The sequence below is a fragment of the Microcebus murinus genome, chromosome 6 (assembly GCF_040939455.1).
Source record: "Microcebus murinus isolate Inina chromosome 6, M.murinus_Inina_mat1.0, whole genome shotgun sequence".
NCBI lineage: Eukaryota > Metazoa > Chordata > Mammalia > Primates > Cheirogaleidae > Microcebus > Microcebus murinus.
In genome coordinates this window covers 15,332,541-15,350,358 of record NC_134109.1, presented here as the reverse complement: position 1 = coordinate 15,350,358, position 17,818 = coordinate 15,332,541, and the positions used below count along the sequence as shown (strand labels likewise).

The following is a 17,818-nucleotide window of genomic DNA, read 5'->3' as shown; positions in this document are numbered from 1 at the left end:
TCAATTCTACTTTAAAATACTAACCACAAAAACGCTTTTCAATATTCCACTGACAGTATCATTTTTTATATTAATTGGTCTGTTTACTAAATCCAAAGTACTAATGTATAAAATGCTTTGCTCTAAGTAAGTCAGAAGGCACATCTGTCCATAAAATATACCTAACATTTTAATAATTATCTAAATTGTGTATGTGTAATAGGCCCCTTTGAGAATCTGCTGAAAACCAACTATATTCTCCAAAATGCAAATACAAAATTTTCTATGCAACTTTTATAGATTTTTAGAGTCCCACAAAATAGAATTATTAACCAGGTCTCTGTGCTAGTTCAGTTTAGGATTTTACTAAATACAGAAAAAAATTAGATATTTTTAAGAGTATATAAAAAAATTTTGATCTGTTTATAAAAATAGTACAATAATTAAAGAGCTGGCTACAAGGTATTCTTCATATTACTCTTATGCAACTAGGAGTATATATTTCAACAGTAGGAGTATATATTCAACAAAGGAATATATATTTCAACAATTCAAATTTTAGTAAAATCTTTTATCAAAGCAAAAACTGTTAGGTCTCTAAAAAATTTAATAGTAACATATAATTTTAAATTCACACAAACAACATAATTTTTCTCCTTAACTATAATACATAATATATAACAAATTAGTGATAAACCAAACTAAACAGACTCTAGGCTCAAACCACTCATCTTTAGAATTGAGATTTGAATGGGTATCTGCATATGTCCAAACTTATCAAACAGTACACATTACATATGTGCAGTCCTTTTTATACCAATATATTTCAATAAAACTATTTTAAAAAGAAAAAAAGTCAGAAAAAATGTATATTTTGTTTACTGAAGCAAACACAGGGTTAAAAATTTTCTGTTAACACTATTCCTACTGAATCCTGCTTCCAAGTCCTACAATACCTGTGTACTCTAAAACGTTATGGGTTTTTATAATTATATAAATTTTTATAAATCGAAAATTTTAATTATATATGACCTATCTGGCAATAAGAAAATACAGAAGAATATTAATAAAATCCCCTAAACTGTCTTCAGCTTTTTTCCCAACCGGTACTCATTAGAAATCCCAAAACGGAATACTTACTCTATCTGTGTGACCAGGAGCCATAGACAACATTTTTCCCCTTTTCCAATCCCAAACACAAACTGCATTCTTTGAATCAAGTCCAACTGAAACCAAGCGCTGAATTATGTCCAAGAAGTCCAGGAAGGAATAAAAAGGCAAATAAATCAAAGAGGAACCAAATTATAAATGGCAAATAAATTCCACTCACGGGTTTTACAAATATCAAAATTTACACATCTATATTTTATAGACCTCATAAAGAAAGGTTGTATATATTTCATCTTACTAATATCTGCACATATGTATAGTTCTTCACATTATGAAAAAGAAGAGAAACTTCCATTTCTAACAGGATTGACAAAATATTCTAAACATGTCTCCTGCCAAAAACTAAAAATACTAGATAAAATGTAAAATAATATTTTTAAATGTACTGCTGAGCTGTCAAAGAATTAAGAAATCTAAGAACAAAACCAAAGTGATTTCCAGTGGGAATCCTGGAGGGTAGGAGAGTACCAACATCTACTGGACACTAAAGGCATCAGATGAATCCTGTTGCTCCTGATTTTTGTGCTATAGGCTGAAGAGGACTAGGAGATAAAGTCTAGGGCCTACCTAAGGTGGAGATTGGAATTGTAGGCCTCTGACTAAAGCACTGAATCCCTCAGAGTAAGAGACAAGAAATAACTTCTTTTTAAAGAAGGTGCAGCAATACACGAAGAGGGAGGAAAAAACCTTGAACATTTGTAACCACAAGCAGCCTTCACATGTATGACCTAAATTCACATTAATCATGAATCCCTCAGGTGGAAATTTCATCCAGAGTGGTCCTAAGGATTGGTTGGGTCTTTACACAACTTCAACAATGTTGCCTAAGCAAATATAAATCCCACATGAAGTACTGCAACTTCAATTCATCCCTCACAGAAACTCCTCTAGGTAGCAACTCAATAAAAATAAGCTTAAAATAAAAAATAAAAATAAACCACTCCCCACAAACACAAGGAAATAAGAGACCAAGAGTGAGATATCAGTGAACAGCGAAATCAGCCTTGCAAAAAATATCAGATTTTGGGATTATCAGGTAAACAATATAAAATAAGCTTAATGTGAGTAGAGAAATAAAATGAAGGATTCAAAATATCTGCATATGAGCAAAAAATATGAAACTATAAAAAGTATCCAAGGAGATCTAAAGAAGCAAATAGAACCTCCAGAAATGAAAAATGAAGTAAATGATATTTAAAATTCAATGGAACAGTTAAATAGCAGATTAGAGGGAGATGAAAAGAGTTGAAAAGAGGAGACAGTGAGATAGAAAATATGAGATTAAAAAACATAAAAGATGGACTTACAAGAAGGATATCAGGGTCTTAACTTGTCCCTCTGCCATAAACAACTGAAAACTGTATAAAATACATGAAATAAATGTTTTCAGATATTTGTAACAGGAACTGAAGCATTGTGAACCCTGAAAGAGTAGGAATCAAACAATGTAAGTGCTGCAATCACCCAAGCTTTCATCTTAGGGGCAATTTCCAGACTATGTCACATAAAAGTGTAATTGAAATAGAGCCTTGATGATTTGAGAAGACAGAACCTGGAGTTAAGACAAGCCAAGATGGCTAGAATTTGCAAAGCAGAGAAAGAGATCCAGAAAATATACAGATAGGTCAGACTGGAGAACACCAATTTTTGTATGTATAGGGTAAAATCCATAGGCCAAAGAAGAAATTCTAGAAAAACGACAGTTACTGGAAAACTAAAGGCAAACGATTCTCAGAGATCACAAAGGGTCAGGAATCACTCAAATTCCCAACATCCAGAATACAGATATCTCTTTGAACTCACTGGGTATTCTCTAGGAATATCAGAAGGGTATCACATCTTAGTAGGGACTTAAACCAGTAGCCACAGAGAAAAAGCTACTCTAGCCCTGCCCCACAAAAGCTTGAAAGCCAGCTTTTGACAAGGATCAAATTGATCCATAAGGAACTTAACTACCTGCCAGAATAATTTCCAAATGCTTTACAAGGACACAATAAAATCCAGCATTCAAAATGTAACATACATAATGTCGAGCATCCATTTAAAAAAGTACTGGCATGTGAAGAAATACAAAAATGTGACCCAAAACCAGGGAAAAATCAGTCAATAAAAACAGACACAGGAATTACAGAGATGATTAAAATTAGAATACATTAGCTATTAAAATGAACATCTTCAACATGCACAAGATTTTTTTAAATACAAAGAATAAAAAAATACAGATATAAATGAAGAACATAGAAAACTTATAAAAACAAATGTACATTATTTGAAATGAAAATTTGCTCCAAAAGATTAGCAGTAGCTTAAACAATGATGAAAAGATAAATGAGCTTGATGACACAGCAACAGAAACCATCCAAAATAAAGCATAGATAAAAAAGGAAAAAAGAATTAACAAAAGCCTCAGTAACCTTTAGGAAAATATCAAGTAGTCTAATGTCAACAAAAAGTAACCCAAACTCTGTAAAATAATTTAAAAAGACTTATTCTGAGCCAAATATGTGTGACCATGGCCCAGAGAGCCACACCCAAGAAGCCATGAGCAAGTTGTTTCTCTGTGGTTGAGTTAGTTTGGTTCTATACATTTCAGAGAGACAGGAATTACATGTAATGTAAGGCATACATTGGTTTGGACCAAAAAAGCAGGACATCTCAAAGCAGGAAATTACAGGTTATAGGTGGCTTTAAAGATTCTTTCATTTATAATTGGTTAAGAAAATGAAACTTTGTCTAAAGGCTTGGAATGTTTTAAATTAAGAACTCAAGTAATCTGTTAAGTAAATTGATGACCTGCAGATGTGATTTAAGCTTTGTCTTGAATAGCTTTAGGCCTGTTAATGAGTTACAAATCTCCAAGAATGGAAGGAAGCATGAAGAAGCATGTTTGACCTCCTGGCCAGCAACCCAACTTTAGGGTATTTCTGGAGTCCTCTTGACCAAGATGGAGTTCATTCAATACAGAGAATGTCCTTCTGACAAAAACAGAATTAAATTACAATAACAGAAAGTTATCCAGAAAATCCCCCAAATATTTGAGAAATTAACAATATAATTCTACGTTACTGAAGGGTCAAAGAAGAAATCACAAGAAAAACGTGAGGAACAACCCACAACACACACTTTGAAAAGTACTGGTTTAGAACAGGGGTCAGCAAACTACAACTCTCAAGCCAAATCCTCCTTTCACCCTGTTTTTGTAAATAAAGTTTTACTGGAATACAGACACAGCCATTCTTTCATGCTTTGTTTTCACACTACAGTGCAGAGCTAAGTAGCTACAACAAAGACCATACCGCACACAAAGCTTAAATTTTTACTATCTCATTTGTTATAGAAAGTTTACCAAACTGTAGTTTAGAGCATAGATTCTGGTATCAAATTGCCTAGGTGTGAACACCATTTTTTACTAGCTGGATGACTGGGCAGTTATTTAGCCTTTATGTGCCTTACTTTCCTCACCTATTCAATGGGGATAAATAAAAGCACTTAATGGGGTAATATGAAAATTAACACACAAATATACATAATTAAAGAAGTAAGAATATTAACATATGGTTAATGTTATATAGAAAGTGCATTTGAAGGCCGGGCGCGGTGGCTCACGCCTGTAATCCTAGCTCTCTGGGAGGCCGAGACGGGCGGATTGCTCGAGGTCAGGAGTTCGAGACCAGCCTGAGCAAGAGCGAGACCTCGTCTCTACTAGAAATAGAAATTAATTGGCCACCTAATATATATAGAAAAAATTAGCCGGGCATGGTGGCGCATGCCTGTAGTCCCAGCTACTGGGGAGGCTGAGGCAGGAGGATTGCTTGAGCCCAGGAGTTTGAGGTTGCTGTGAGCTAGGCTGACGCCACGGCTCTCACACTAGCCTGGGCAACAAGTGAGACTCTGTCTCAAAAAAAAAAAAAAAAAAAAGAAAGTGCATTTGAGACCAAGAGACCTCAAGATTACAGAGATCATGGTGCTTTTGAGAAAGTGCCAGTGATTCAACATGGCTAAAGGGAGGAGTGCCAACCTGGAAGTGTCAAGAGACAAGGCTGGAGAGGTAGGTCCGAAGCCAGGAGAAACAGTTGGTTTTGGTTTTTGATAGAGTTAGAATAAAGACAGAATTCAATTTTAAATATTAAATATAGAATATCTATAGAACCTTCAATGGGGCGGGTGAGGGGGGTTGGTGTTGAGGAGAGCAACCAGAGTCACTGTTAATTGACATGGATGTTAAAGTCATGGGCTTAGATAATCACTCAGAGAGAGTAAGTAAAGTGAAAAGAAAAGGTTAGAGACTCCCAAAGAACACTGACATTTAAGGAGTAGACAGAAGGAAAGGCTCCTTTAAAAATAAGGAAAAAGCCAGGCATGGTGGCACAGGCCTGTAGTCCCAGCTACTCTGTAGACTGAGGCAGGGAGGATCACTTGAGCCCAGGAGTTTAAGTTCAGCCTGGGCAACACAAAGAGACTCCCATTTCAAAAAAAAGTTTTTTTAATAAAATAAAATAACATAAAATAAAGATAACTATGAAGTAAGAATCAGAGAGGGAGAAGGAAAACCAGATAAAAAATCCTCTATCCAGCTTCCCAAATTTCTCCCTGATTCTATTCCCAAACAAAATCTCATTTGTGTCCATTAATTGAATTGGAAGTATCTATACAAAATTCTAGCACACCAAATAAATAAATAAATCTCAATACACGCTAGAAGCATCCTATGAGTTCCTGCAATTATGAAATATATTTAAATAAAGCACAATTAAACTTAAAAGATTCTAGTATGGAGGTCCTAATGATCTCAGTGTTTATTATATAAGAACTAACTGTTACAATGTTAGAAAGTAAAATCACAAATTTTATAGACAATACAGGGCTTAGTGGAGTAAATACTGGTCAAATCTTGCATAAAGCCATTAGAAGTTAGGATCTAGCGGAGCAATAAGAGAACAAAATCCAAGAATAATAAAATAGGACTTGAGATATGTCTAGATATTGAGAGATGACTAAAAAGCCTTGGAAAAACCAGTAAACACAACCCCTAACATTTTCACAAAAAATGATTCTCTTTATAACCACATGCCAAAAGTCAAAGGTAAACTAAAGCATTTTATTTTCTACCAGCATATAACTGACAAAATTAGGTAAACAAAATTTTATTCTTAGTTCATTCTATAAATAACAAAGTTGTAACTATAACTTAGATTTTATTATGAGAAATGTGTTTTTATAAATTATGATATATTTTCAAGATAAAGTACCAGTTAAATTTACCCCCTCTTCCATTTATTATAAAATGTTAGTCCCTGTTTGATGTGAATTTATATAAATAGCCTTTTCTGGCCTGATTATCTTCAATAAGGCAGACTGCCAGTATTAGTGTGGATAGTTAATTCATTAGAAGAAAGCCACTGGAAGAAGAATATTCAGCATTACCACCAACTGGGAAACTCATTCATTAGATAAATCTTAAATGATCACTTTTATAGTTTCAAATATAGTAGACAATGCAAAACTTATACACTATTTCCTACTTGATATCCCATACACAGTTGATAAATATAAGCAAATAGGTATATATGTTCTCTCAAATATATTTTTTAAGTTAAAGCTTTCATTAACATAATTTGAGATACTCTTCTTAACTTATCTTCAATTGGTAGCAGTTCCTTACATTTTAGCTTAAACTGTACTTAAAATAGATGAATTCCTTTTGAAATATAATTAACTACTTCCTAAGTTACATGTCTGGGAGGCAGTAGAGCATTGCTGTTAAAAATATGAGCTTTGGAGTATGACTGACCTGGGTTCCCGCTCTGGCTCCATTTACTAGCTGTGTAACCTGGGGCAAGTTATTTAACCTCTCTAAGTCTCAGTTTCTTTATCTGTAAAATAGAGATAATAATAGTATCTATTTCACAGGGTTGTTATGAGATAATGCAGGCTTAGCATAATGCCTGGCACTTAGTATGTGCTCAATATCTTTTAGCTATTATGTTTTTATAATCTTAAAATTTTAAGTAACATGTTCTCATAAAGATCTGTGATAATAAAATACATGTACTCAAGACTTTTCTTATAAGTTGTTCAATATAAGCAAAATTAAAGGCTTTCAACTAGTAAAAGCTATGGGTGTGATTTCTCCTTGGATATATAAAAGAAATTCCACAGCAATGCAATATATTACATTTAGAAAGGGCAATTTTAAAGTTAAGAAGAAAATATCTATACTCAAAGCATACAGAAACTTATAGTTGAAATATTTTGAATTTCAATAATACCTTAAATGATAAATGATTTTTAAAAACAACTTTGTAGGTTTGTTTTATATTTTATATTCCTGTAAAGTATGTAAAGGGTATTACTCAGAAAACGAAATTATGATATGAGGACATTAAAGGACTTGAAAGATAATAGCAAAAGTGAGACATGAATTAAGTTTCTGCAATTGTCAACCACCACTATATAATCATATTAAACCTGGAAGCACATTTTTTCCCCAAATAAGAGGCTCCAATTGAGTCTTTATAGATCCCTTACCAGAAAGTCATCTCTTGTCAGAAAACATAACCTATGCTACTCAAAGTAGCTATTCCTCAGAATAATACATATATGTATATTACCCATCCTTTTCAAGGGGCAAGAACACACTGTAATCTATTTCTATAAAATCTAGATCTGCAAAACTAATTTTATGAATTGAAAGCAGACAACTTAATTTTTTCTAAAAGTTAACATAATTTTAAACACTATAAACTAACCACACCTGAAAAATCCAACTTCTTACTGGTAACTTCTAAAATATATTTTAGGTACAACAACTTTCATAAAAGTACCCCAGAAAAGCTCTTGGCTTATTTAACTTTATAAAAATCATTGACTAGGAGTAGATAATAATTTAGAAAATGATGAGTCAGTGAAGTGATAATTATTATATATCTTTTGTTTTGAACTTTGATTTTGTATAAAAATAACTACAGGAATTATCTCATTCTGTTCACTAAAAAATATAATATTAATAACCTTTAAAGTAACTGCATATTAAAATATAAAAAGCTCTACTTAGAGAAACATAATTTTCCTAATATATCTTCCATCTGTCCTATCAAAATACCCTGCCTGGACAAGAGTTACATATAAAATTTTCTATAACAACCAGGTAGTATCCTACTGAATCAGAATCTCTTTGGCTTTCAAGGTAGTAATTAATACAACTGAGAAATTTCTTGATATGATGAAATAAAAATCCCCTGTTCTTATTTTTCTTATATATACATCAACCGCCCACCCTACCTACCCTCTTCCACCCTTAGGTAAACAAATACTTTTCATCAATTGCTTTCCAATTTAATATTTATAATATACATTTTAGAAACATAATATAGAAAAAGGGGAAAAATTATCACATACCTGTCCATCCAAGTCAAATGCTAAGCAAGCTACACCATGCGTATGAACATCCTTTAGAATTGATATGGTCTGCACAGTATACGAATCCCAAACACAGATATAAGGCTCTTTCCCAACTTGTCCTGTTGCTACCAATACTCGTTCAGGATGTAATGCAAGGCTGCAAAATAAAGAAATAAACAAACAAACAAATAAGGCTTAAAAATTGTGTATAGAGTTTTTATAGCATTTGGTATATATAGCATTTTTATATGCCAATGTGAACATTTGACTTTAACAACTTTAAATAATTTGAATTTAAAATAAACATATAAAAATCCATGCTAAGAGTTACTACTTACTTCAATAGCATATCTGAAAAAATAATTATGCACTTCATAATCCCTGTAATATGATATAGTATGCGTAAACTTCTCACAAAAAGAACTCTCATAAGGGATCAACTGAACCACAGCCAAGAGTTAGTAGCAACCCTACCACATGCCATTTTCTTATTTGGTATTCACCTGTTTTAAGCCTTCTCTCCCATTTTACTATTCCTTTTTATTGTATAAAGTTAGACTAAATATTAATGTCCAAAAATAGCATTTAGTAGCACTCTTCCTATAACATTAATATTTAAATTACAAACCCCATTTTAAGAAACAGAAAGGTCACCTATATAACCTGAGTCTTTAAAAATAAGTCAAAGAGCTAACAGTAATGGTTTATGTACATCAGCAGAAGGCAAGAAACAAATATAAATTTCTATCTGATAAATTTTTCTATAAGTAGATTAGAATATCAGATTTGCCTCTGAGATTTAAAAAAAACAATCACTCCTGGCATCAGGGTGGAGGATGAACTGAAAGAGGAAAAGTTAGGAAGATATTAATAAACTCAATCAACAGATTGGATGTAAGAGTACGGGAAAGAAAAAGGTCTAAGATGGCTCTTGGGTTCCTGGCTTGGGCATTTGAATGCTTTGGAGTGGTGTTCATCAAGTCAGGGAAAACTAAATGAGTAACCAGTGGCATAGAGGATGAGTGGGAATACTCAGGTTGGTTCAACATACAAAAACCAACAAATATAGCATATTAACAGAATACAGGGGAAAAAATTATGTTCATCTCAGTAGATACAGAAAAATCATTTGACAAAATTCAGCCCCTTTCATCATAAAAACACACAACAAACTAGGAATTTAAGAGAACTTCCTTAACCTAATAAAGGGCATCTACAAAACTCCACAGCTAACAACATATTTAATGATAAAAGTCTGAAAGCTAACCCAATAAGTACAAGAAAAAAAACAAGGACATCAGCTCTTGCTGCTTCATTCAACATGGTACTGGATATTCTAGCCAGGGCAATTAGGCCAGGAAAAGAAACAAAAGAGAGAAGTAAAATATCTCTACTTACAGATAACATGATCTTATATATAGAAAATCTTAAGGAATTCATCAACAAAGAAACGGGAAAAAAAAATAAAAAAGAGATAGCTAATAAATGAGCAAAGTTCAGCAAAGTTGCAGGATATAATATGAAATATCAACTGCATTTCTATACACTAGCAAAGAACAATCCAAAAATTAAATCAAGAAAACAATGCCATCTACAGTAGCATCAAAAGGAATAAAACATTTAAGAATAAATTTAACAAAGTATAAGACTTGTAAAGTGGAAATTACAAAATCCCACTGAAAGACATTTTAAAAGATCTAAATAAATGGAAAAACATCTCATGTTCTAGGCTTGAAGGAATGTAATATTCTTAAGGTGGCAACACTTCCTAAACTGATCTATAGAGTCAACACAATCCCTGTCAAAATCCCTGCCTTTTTTGTAGAAAATGACAAGCTGATTTTAAAATTCAGAAAGACCCAGAATAGCCAGAACAATCTTGAAAAAAGAACAACAAAGTTGGAAGACTTTCCAATTTCAAAACTTATTAACTTACTCCAAAACTGTAATAATCAAGATAGTGTGATACTGGCATAACAGAAGATATGCAGATCAATGGAACAGAATTGGAAGTCAAGAAATAAACTAATACATTTATGGTCAACTGTTTCAACAAGGGTGGTGCCAAGACAATTCAACGGTGGGGGCAGGGGAAGGGGAATGATCTTTTCAATAGATGGTGCTGAGATACCTCAATATCTATAAAGAAAAGAATGAATTTGGACCCATACCTCAAAATATATACAAAAGTCGACTCGAAATGGATCAAAGGCACAAATGTAAAAGCTAAAATTATAAAACTCTTAGAAGAAACATAGGCATAAATTTTACTGACCTTGGATGAAGCAATGGTTTCTTAGATAAGACACAAAAAGCAGAAGTGACAAAAGAAAAAATAGACAAAATGGACTTGATCAAAATTAAAAACATTTATGCTTTAAAAGACAACTATTAAGAACATTATAACACAATCCACAGAATGGGAGAAAATATGTGCAGAGCATACATCTGACAAGGGATTTGTATCCAGAATATATAAAGAATTCTTACAAATCAACAGTAAAGCCACAAATAAGCCAAGTTTTTAAATGGACAAAGGATTTGAACAGACATTTCCCCAAAGATATACAAAAGGCACATGAAAAGACGCTCAACATAGTATGCAGTAGGGAAATGCAAATTAAAATCACAATGATATACCACTTCTATGATAAAAAAGACAGAAAATATGAAGTATTGGCAAGGATGTGGAAAAATTATAACCCTCATGTGTTGCTTGTGGGATTGTAAAATGATGCAGCCACTTCGGAAAATCATTTGACATCTCTTCAAAAAAATAAACAGAGGTTGGGCATGGTGGCTCACACCTGTAATCTTAGCACTCTGGGAGGCAGAGGCAGGCGGATTGCTTGAGGTCAGGAGTAAAAACCAGCCTGAGCAAGAGCAAGACCCCGTCTCTACTATAAATAGAAAGAAATTAATTGGCCAACTAATATATATAGAAAAAATTAGCCGGACATGGTGGCGCATGCCTGTAGTCCCAGCTACTTGGGAGGCTAAGGCAGGAGGATTGCTTGAGCCCAGTAGTTTGAGGTTGCTGTGAGCTAGGCTGACGCCAGGGCACTCACTCTAGCCTGGGCAACAAAGCGAGACTCTGTCTCAAAAAAAAAAAAAAAAAAAACTAAACAGAGTTACAATATGATCCCGCAATTCTATCTCTAGATATATTCCCAAGCACAATGAAAATATATGTCCACATAACACTTGTACACAAATGTTCACAGCAGCATTATTTGTAATAGCCAAAAAGTGGAAACAATCCAAATGTTCATCAACTGAATGGATAAATAAAATGTGGTATCAATATACTAGAATATTATTTGACAATAAAAAGGAATAAAGCACTCATACTACAACTTGGATGAACCTTGAAAACCTTACACTAAGTCAAAGAAAACAGACATATAAAGGTCACATATAGTATAAATCCGTTTTTATGAACTGTCCAGAATAAGCAAATCCATAAAGAAAGTAGATTAGTTGTTGTCACGGCCAAAGAGAGAAGAGAAAAGAGAAGGACTGCTAATGAGCATGGGAATTTTTTATAGGTGATAAAAAAATGTTCTGAAATTAGATAGTGGCTATGGTTGCACAACTTTGTGACTATACTAAAAACTACTGGATTGTGCACTTACAGTGTGAATTTTATGTTATGTGAATTCTATCTCAATCATTAAAAAATGTTGAAGGAATACTGACATTACATTCTGTGTTTATTTTTGAGTATAAGATAAGGATTTACACAAAGAAAACCTTTAAAGTCAGACCTAAGTTTAAAACTCTGCCTCTGCTCTTTACAGGCTTCTCAACTGTTTTCTTCTTATCTTCAAAAAGATAAACTATCAATTACTATAAGTAATTTGAGGGAAATTTCCCTACACTTGGAAACTGGGGAGGAAAAACAGAAAGTTCCTCATGGTTTATGAAATCTACATACAATACACCAGAGATATTCGAAGTCGAAGTAGTGTGGATGCATATTTAGATTTACAAGAAATTGTCAGTTTCCCACATTGGTTGTACCATGTTACACACCTATCAGCAATGTATGAAAGTTCCAGTTGCTCCACATTCCCATTATTATAATATTCCCACTTCTAATAGTTGGTGTCTGTCTTTTTAATTTCAATTTCTCTGATGACTAATGATATTGAGTAATGTTTCTATAATCCATCTGTTCAAGACTTCTAGCCATTTTAGATTATCTTTATATTTTTGAGTTTTCAAAGTATTTCATATATTCTTAATATGGATTCCTTTGTCATATGTGACTTGCAAATATTTTCTCCCAAGCTGTAGCTTTTCTATCCAATCTCTGAACTGTTTCTTTTACAGAGCAAACATTTTTTAAATTTTTACAAAGTCCACTTCATCAAATTTTTGTTTTATGGACTATGCTTTTGCTTAACCAAAGGTAGAAAAGATTTCCTCTTATGTTTTCGTCTAAAAGTTTTAGTTTTATGTTTTACATTTAAATCTATAATTCATTCTGAGTTAATTTTTGTATAAGGTATGATGTAGGTTGAGGTTCATTTTTTCTCTGATGGCACCCAATTGTTCCAGCACCATTTGTTGAAAAAACTATCTTTTCTCCATTGAATTGTCAATGCACCTTTGACAATTTAAAAATCAATTGACCATATCTACGTTAGTTTGTCACAAATTGTATCCTACATTTTGTTCCATTAATCTATGTATCTATCCTCTCATCAATACCACACTGCCTTGATGAGTACAGCTTTATAATAAGCCTTAAAATTGAGTACTGTTGAGCCCCCAACTTCATTCTTTTTCAAAATTGCTTTGGCTGTTCTAGTTACTTCATCTTTCCTATAAAGTTTAGAATCAGCTGTATATCCTAAATATCTTGTTGGGACTGTGATAGGGATTACATTAAATCTTTAAATTACTTTGAAGAGAACTGACATCCTAACGATATTAAGTCTTCCAATCCATAAATACCATCAATAGTATGTTCCTCCCTTCATTTTTTAGGTATTCTTTGATTTTTTTTTCAGCTTCATTTTATAGTTTTTAGTATACAGTACAGACTCTGCATAGATTTTGCAAAATTTATACATGATATTTTAGACCTATTGTAAATGGTATTGTTTTAAAATTCCAGTTTCCAGTTGTCCACTGCCAGTGTGTGAAAATACAATCAATTTATGCAGGTTGACCTTGTATACTGTGATCTTGCTAGATTCACTTAGTTTTAGGAGTTGTGTATGTTGGCAGGGAGCATTTGATAGATTATTTGGATTTTTCTAGGTGGGTAATCATGTTACCTGGGAACAGAGATAATTTATTCCTTCCTTTCCTTTATAGAAGCCATTTGTTTCTATTTTTCATTATTGCATTGGCATGCTAGTACACTGCTTAATGAGGAGTGGTAAAAGAGGGCATTCTTGTTTTTCTACTGATCTCACAAGGAAAACAATCAGTCTCTTACCATTGTGCATGAACTTAGGTTTAGGCATTTTTATAGATGCTTTTATAGTTGGGTTAAGGAAATGGCTTCCTAGTCCTAGTTTGCTAAACATTTTTTTTTAAACATGGATACTGAATTTTGTTAAATGCTTTTCTTGCATCTATTGAGATGATTATGTGGTTTTTCTTCTTTAGTCTGTCAATATAGTGAATTATATTGCTTAACTTTCAAAGGCTGAATCAGCCTTGTATTCCTGGAATGAATCTTACCTGGTCATGATATATTACCTATTGATGGATTTTATTTGCTTATTAGCTTATTTTGTTGAGAATTTTAACATCTATGTTAAAAAGGGACAGTGGTGTATAGTTTCCTTTTCTTCTGTTTGTCTGGATTTTATATTAATGCCAGCCTCTCAAAAAGAGTTGGGAAATAGTCCTTTCTCTTCTGTTTTTTGTAAAATATTGTGTGGAATTGGTATTATTTCTTCTTTAAATGTTTGGCAGAAACACCAGGGAAACAATCTGGACCAAGAACTACAAATCCAATTACTTTAATAGATACAGGCTCTTCATCTCACCTGTTTCTTCTTGGTGAGTTTGATAGTTTATCTTTCAAGGAAATAGCCCATTTCACCTAAGTTGTCAAATGTATATGTATAGAGTTGTTTATAATAATAGTATTCCCTCATTATCCTTTTAATGTCTTTGGGTCAGTAGTGATATCCGGATGGTAATTTCTGTCTTCAACTGTTTATTCTTGGTCAGTCTAGATAGAAATTTATCAATTTGATCAATCCTTTCAAAGAACCTGATTTTGGTTTGATTTTTCTCTATTGTTTTGCTATTTATGTAAATTTTTGCTCTTTATTATTTCCTACTATCTATTTGCTTTTGAGTTTAGTTTGCTTTCCTTTTTCTATTTTCTTAAGGTAGACTCTTTCAACAAACCACCATCTCTTTTGACCACTTACTTTATTGCACCATAAAATATTTCAGTGCTTTTCCTGTCCTAGCCCTATAATCAACTACTTCCCAAGGAAGCCCTAGTTTTTTTCTTTTTCTTTTTTTAATTGGAGAAAGATATTTAAAGAACAAGATCTGGGTGCTAGATGTGATCATTATTACTGGAGTGTTAGAGCTTCTAGGCTGTCTCAGCAGACAGAGCTAGGAAACATATGAATATATACTAGCCCACATTCTGTATTCTGTATACATAGACACATTCTGTATCTATCTATATACTGAAAAACCCATGAGTTTATTTCAATATCTTTGATTCTAATCCAAAACCACAGGGTTCATGTAAGACTTCTCCCTTTCCTTATTTATAACTTTTTCCTACAAGAATGAGAAACTAGGTGCTCATAATCTATAGTCTATTTATTTAATTTTAGTATACACAAAGACATTTCAGAACTGATAGCCTTCTGAGGAACAATTTTACAAACTAGATTATTGCATTATGTGTAGGTCATTTTTTCTTTATCCTTACAGTATCCAGTTAAGACACTGTTTTTCAGATATTTAGGTTAGTTACTCCCCATAAAGCTCAGCAGCAGAGGAGAGAGGAGAGAGCTTGCGAAGCTGCATCTGGAATTTGTTTCTTTTTCTCTTTTTATTTACAGTTATTTTGCAGTTCTGGTATTCTCTGTTTAATGCTGAGGCTAGGGTTTGCATAGAAAGTTCATGGTAATGAAGTGATCTGTATTGTCTGGGGAAGAGATTCTGGGAGGTTACTTACTACAAATCCACTACTGTCTTCAGTTACCTGGAAGTCTGATAAATTATTTTAATAGGTTCAATATATAATTTTACTTTTTATAATTCATAATTTTTGTGTTCTATTTCCAATGTTTTTTTCTAGAAATTTTATAGCTTTAGCTCTCACAATGAAAACATATGACCCAATTTCAGTTAAGTTTCATATATGGTTAGCTATATGTTGAGGTACATTTTTTTCCTCATAATATTCAGTTGTTTGTAACATCATTTGTTGAAAAGAGATCATCCAGTACAGAGCAAAAATATGGATGTAGGTGAAGGCAATTTTTGGAACAAGAAAGAAAAAGGGAGATCTAGTGCACAAGTAGAGGGACTGAGGTAGGACCTGGATGTGTTGCTGATGGGTGGGTGGAATCTGAAGATTCTCTTCTGACAGCTCCAATTTTCTTAATCAGAATGAAAGCATGAGTGTTTTTCAGGTATTCTTAAGGTCAACTTAATATCTTACAGTTAAGTTTTATCCACATAATGCCTATTATATTGCTGAACATATAGTGAAATTCAATGATATTTATGGATTAATTTGGGAGACAGATGATAAAAGTAACCATTTGAAAGTATATTCCTATTCTATATACCTTCAAACTACTTCCCTCTTGTAAAATGGAAGAAATGTCTCTACTTGTTGAATTCTTCCCTTGTATTCTGGATCCCATTCTCCTTACTTTCAAGTACTTTATTCTTAAAACTATGCTCTCTGGAATTATTGTATTCTCACTACTGAGTCATTCCTGTTAGCACTCAAATATACCTATTAAAAAAAAAAAACTCCCTTGACCCCCTCACCTAACACTCCATTTCCCCATTTACAGCAAAACTCCTCAAAAGAGCTACTCATCTTTTTTACTCTTTATTGTCTCAGTGTATTCCAAGTAGGCTTTTGTCCCTTGTCTCCTGCACTGAACATTTTTTTCTAGGTTATGTGTGACCGTGTCAAATCTAATGGTAAACTGTATGCCCTTATTCTCCTCTACTTCTCTGTAGTATTTGACACAAATGACCACTCTTTCCTTTTTGAAACACTTTCCTCTTTAGGCTTTACTGACTCCATACTCTATCAGCCTTCCTTTCCTATCTCCTTTGCTAGGCCTTACCTCCTGCACTCATCCTCTAAATGTTAAAATGTCTCAGGGCTTTACCTTAGCTGTCTTCCTTTCTTTACCAGGTGCTTTCATCCAATCCCATGGTCTTAAATGCATATATACAGTGATAACCCCCTACTTTATATATCTAGGTCACAGCAACACACTTAAAACACACTTAAAAGACAATTTTATTTCTTCCATTCTCACCTTCCCAATCTGCTCCTCCTCACCTTGGTAAATGATATTACGATCCATTCACTTGCTCAGACCAAGAATCTAAATTTCATTCTTGCCACTTTTCTTTTCCTCACTCATCACATGCATTCCATTATCCTGTCCTACTGACTCTATCATCACCCTCATCTCTGCTACAACCTTAATCTCGGCGAGCATTCACCTTAAATCAGAACTACTTCAGTAGCCTTCTGACTACCCACATTTCTTCCTCTATTCCCTCCCCTTTGGTTAGAGCTTTCTCAACATAGCTAGAGTGATCTTTTAAAACAATATAAATCTGATCCCATCATTCACTTGGTTAAAACCCTCCAATAGCTTCCTATTGAATTAGAATAAACCCCAAATCCCTAAGATGTCACTTACAATGTTCTATAAAATATGCCTTCATCTATTTCTCAATCCTTAACTTCTACCATTTTTCCTCTGTTCATTATGTTCCAGCTACACTGGCCTTTCTGTCCCTTATAAAGGCCAAGCTAATTAGGCTCTCAAAATCTTTGTCTTGAATCTTGTTCCAAATCTTTGCCTCATTCATATCATTCATCCTTTAGGTCAAATGTAACTTGGTCAGAGAAGCTTTCTCTAACTACCCCTAGTCATGCCAATATATTCTACCCATTACATTCATTCATTCATTTAGAGATAGGAACTCACTCTGTTTCTCAGGCTAGAGTGCAGTGGCATAATCATAGCTCACCGTAGACTCCAACTCCCGGGCTCAAGAGATCCTC

The 17,818-nt window shown here is 33.3% G+C and overlaps 1 protein-coding gene across 3 annotated transcripts in view; it reads right to left on the bottom strand.

Annotated features, from left to right (window-relative positions):
• EML5 (EMAP like 5) overlaps window positions 1-17,818 on the bottom strand; it is a 149,560-nt gene that overhangs the window by 121,281 nt on the left and 10,461 nt on the right. For all 3 annotated transcript variants that reach the window (XR_012919686.1, XM_012773990.3, XM_076003788.1), the window contains exons 2-3: window positions 8,548-8,707; window positions 1,120-1,218 (exon numbers count right to left, since the gene is read on the bottom strand). Coding sequence is in view for 2 of the 3 variants with exons in the window: in XM_012773990.3 (XP_012629444.1) it covers window positions 1,120-1,218; window positions 8,548-8,707 (259 nt within the window). In the remaining variant the exon portion in view is untranslated. The remainder of the gene's footprint in view (window positions 1-1,119; window positions 1,219-8,547; window positions 8,708-17,818) is intronic.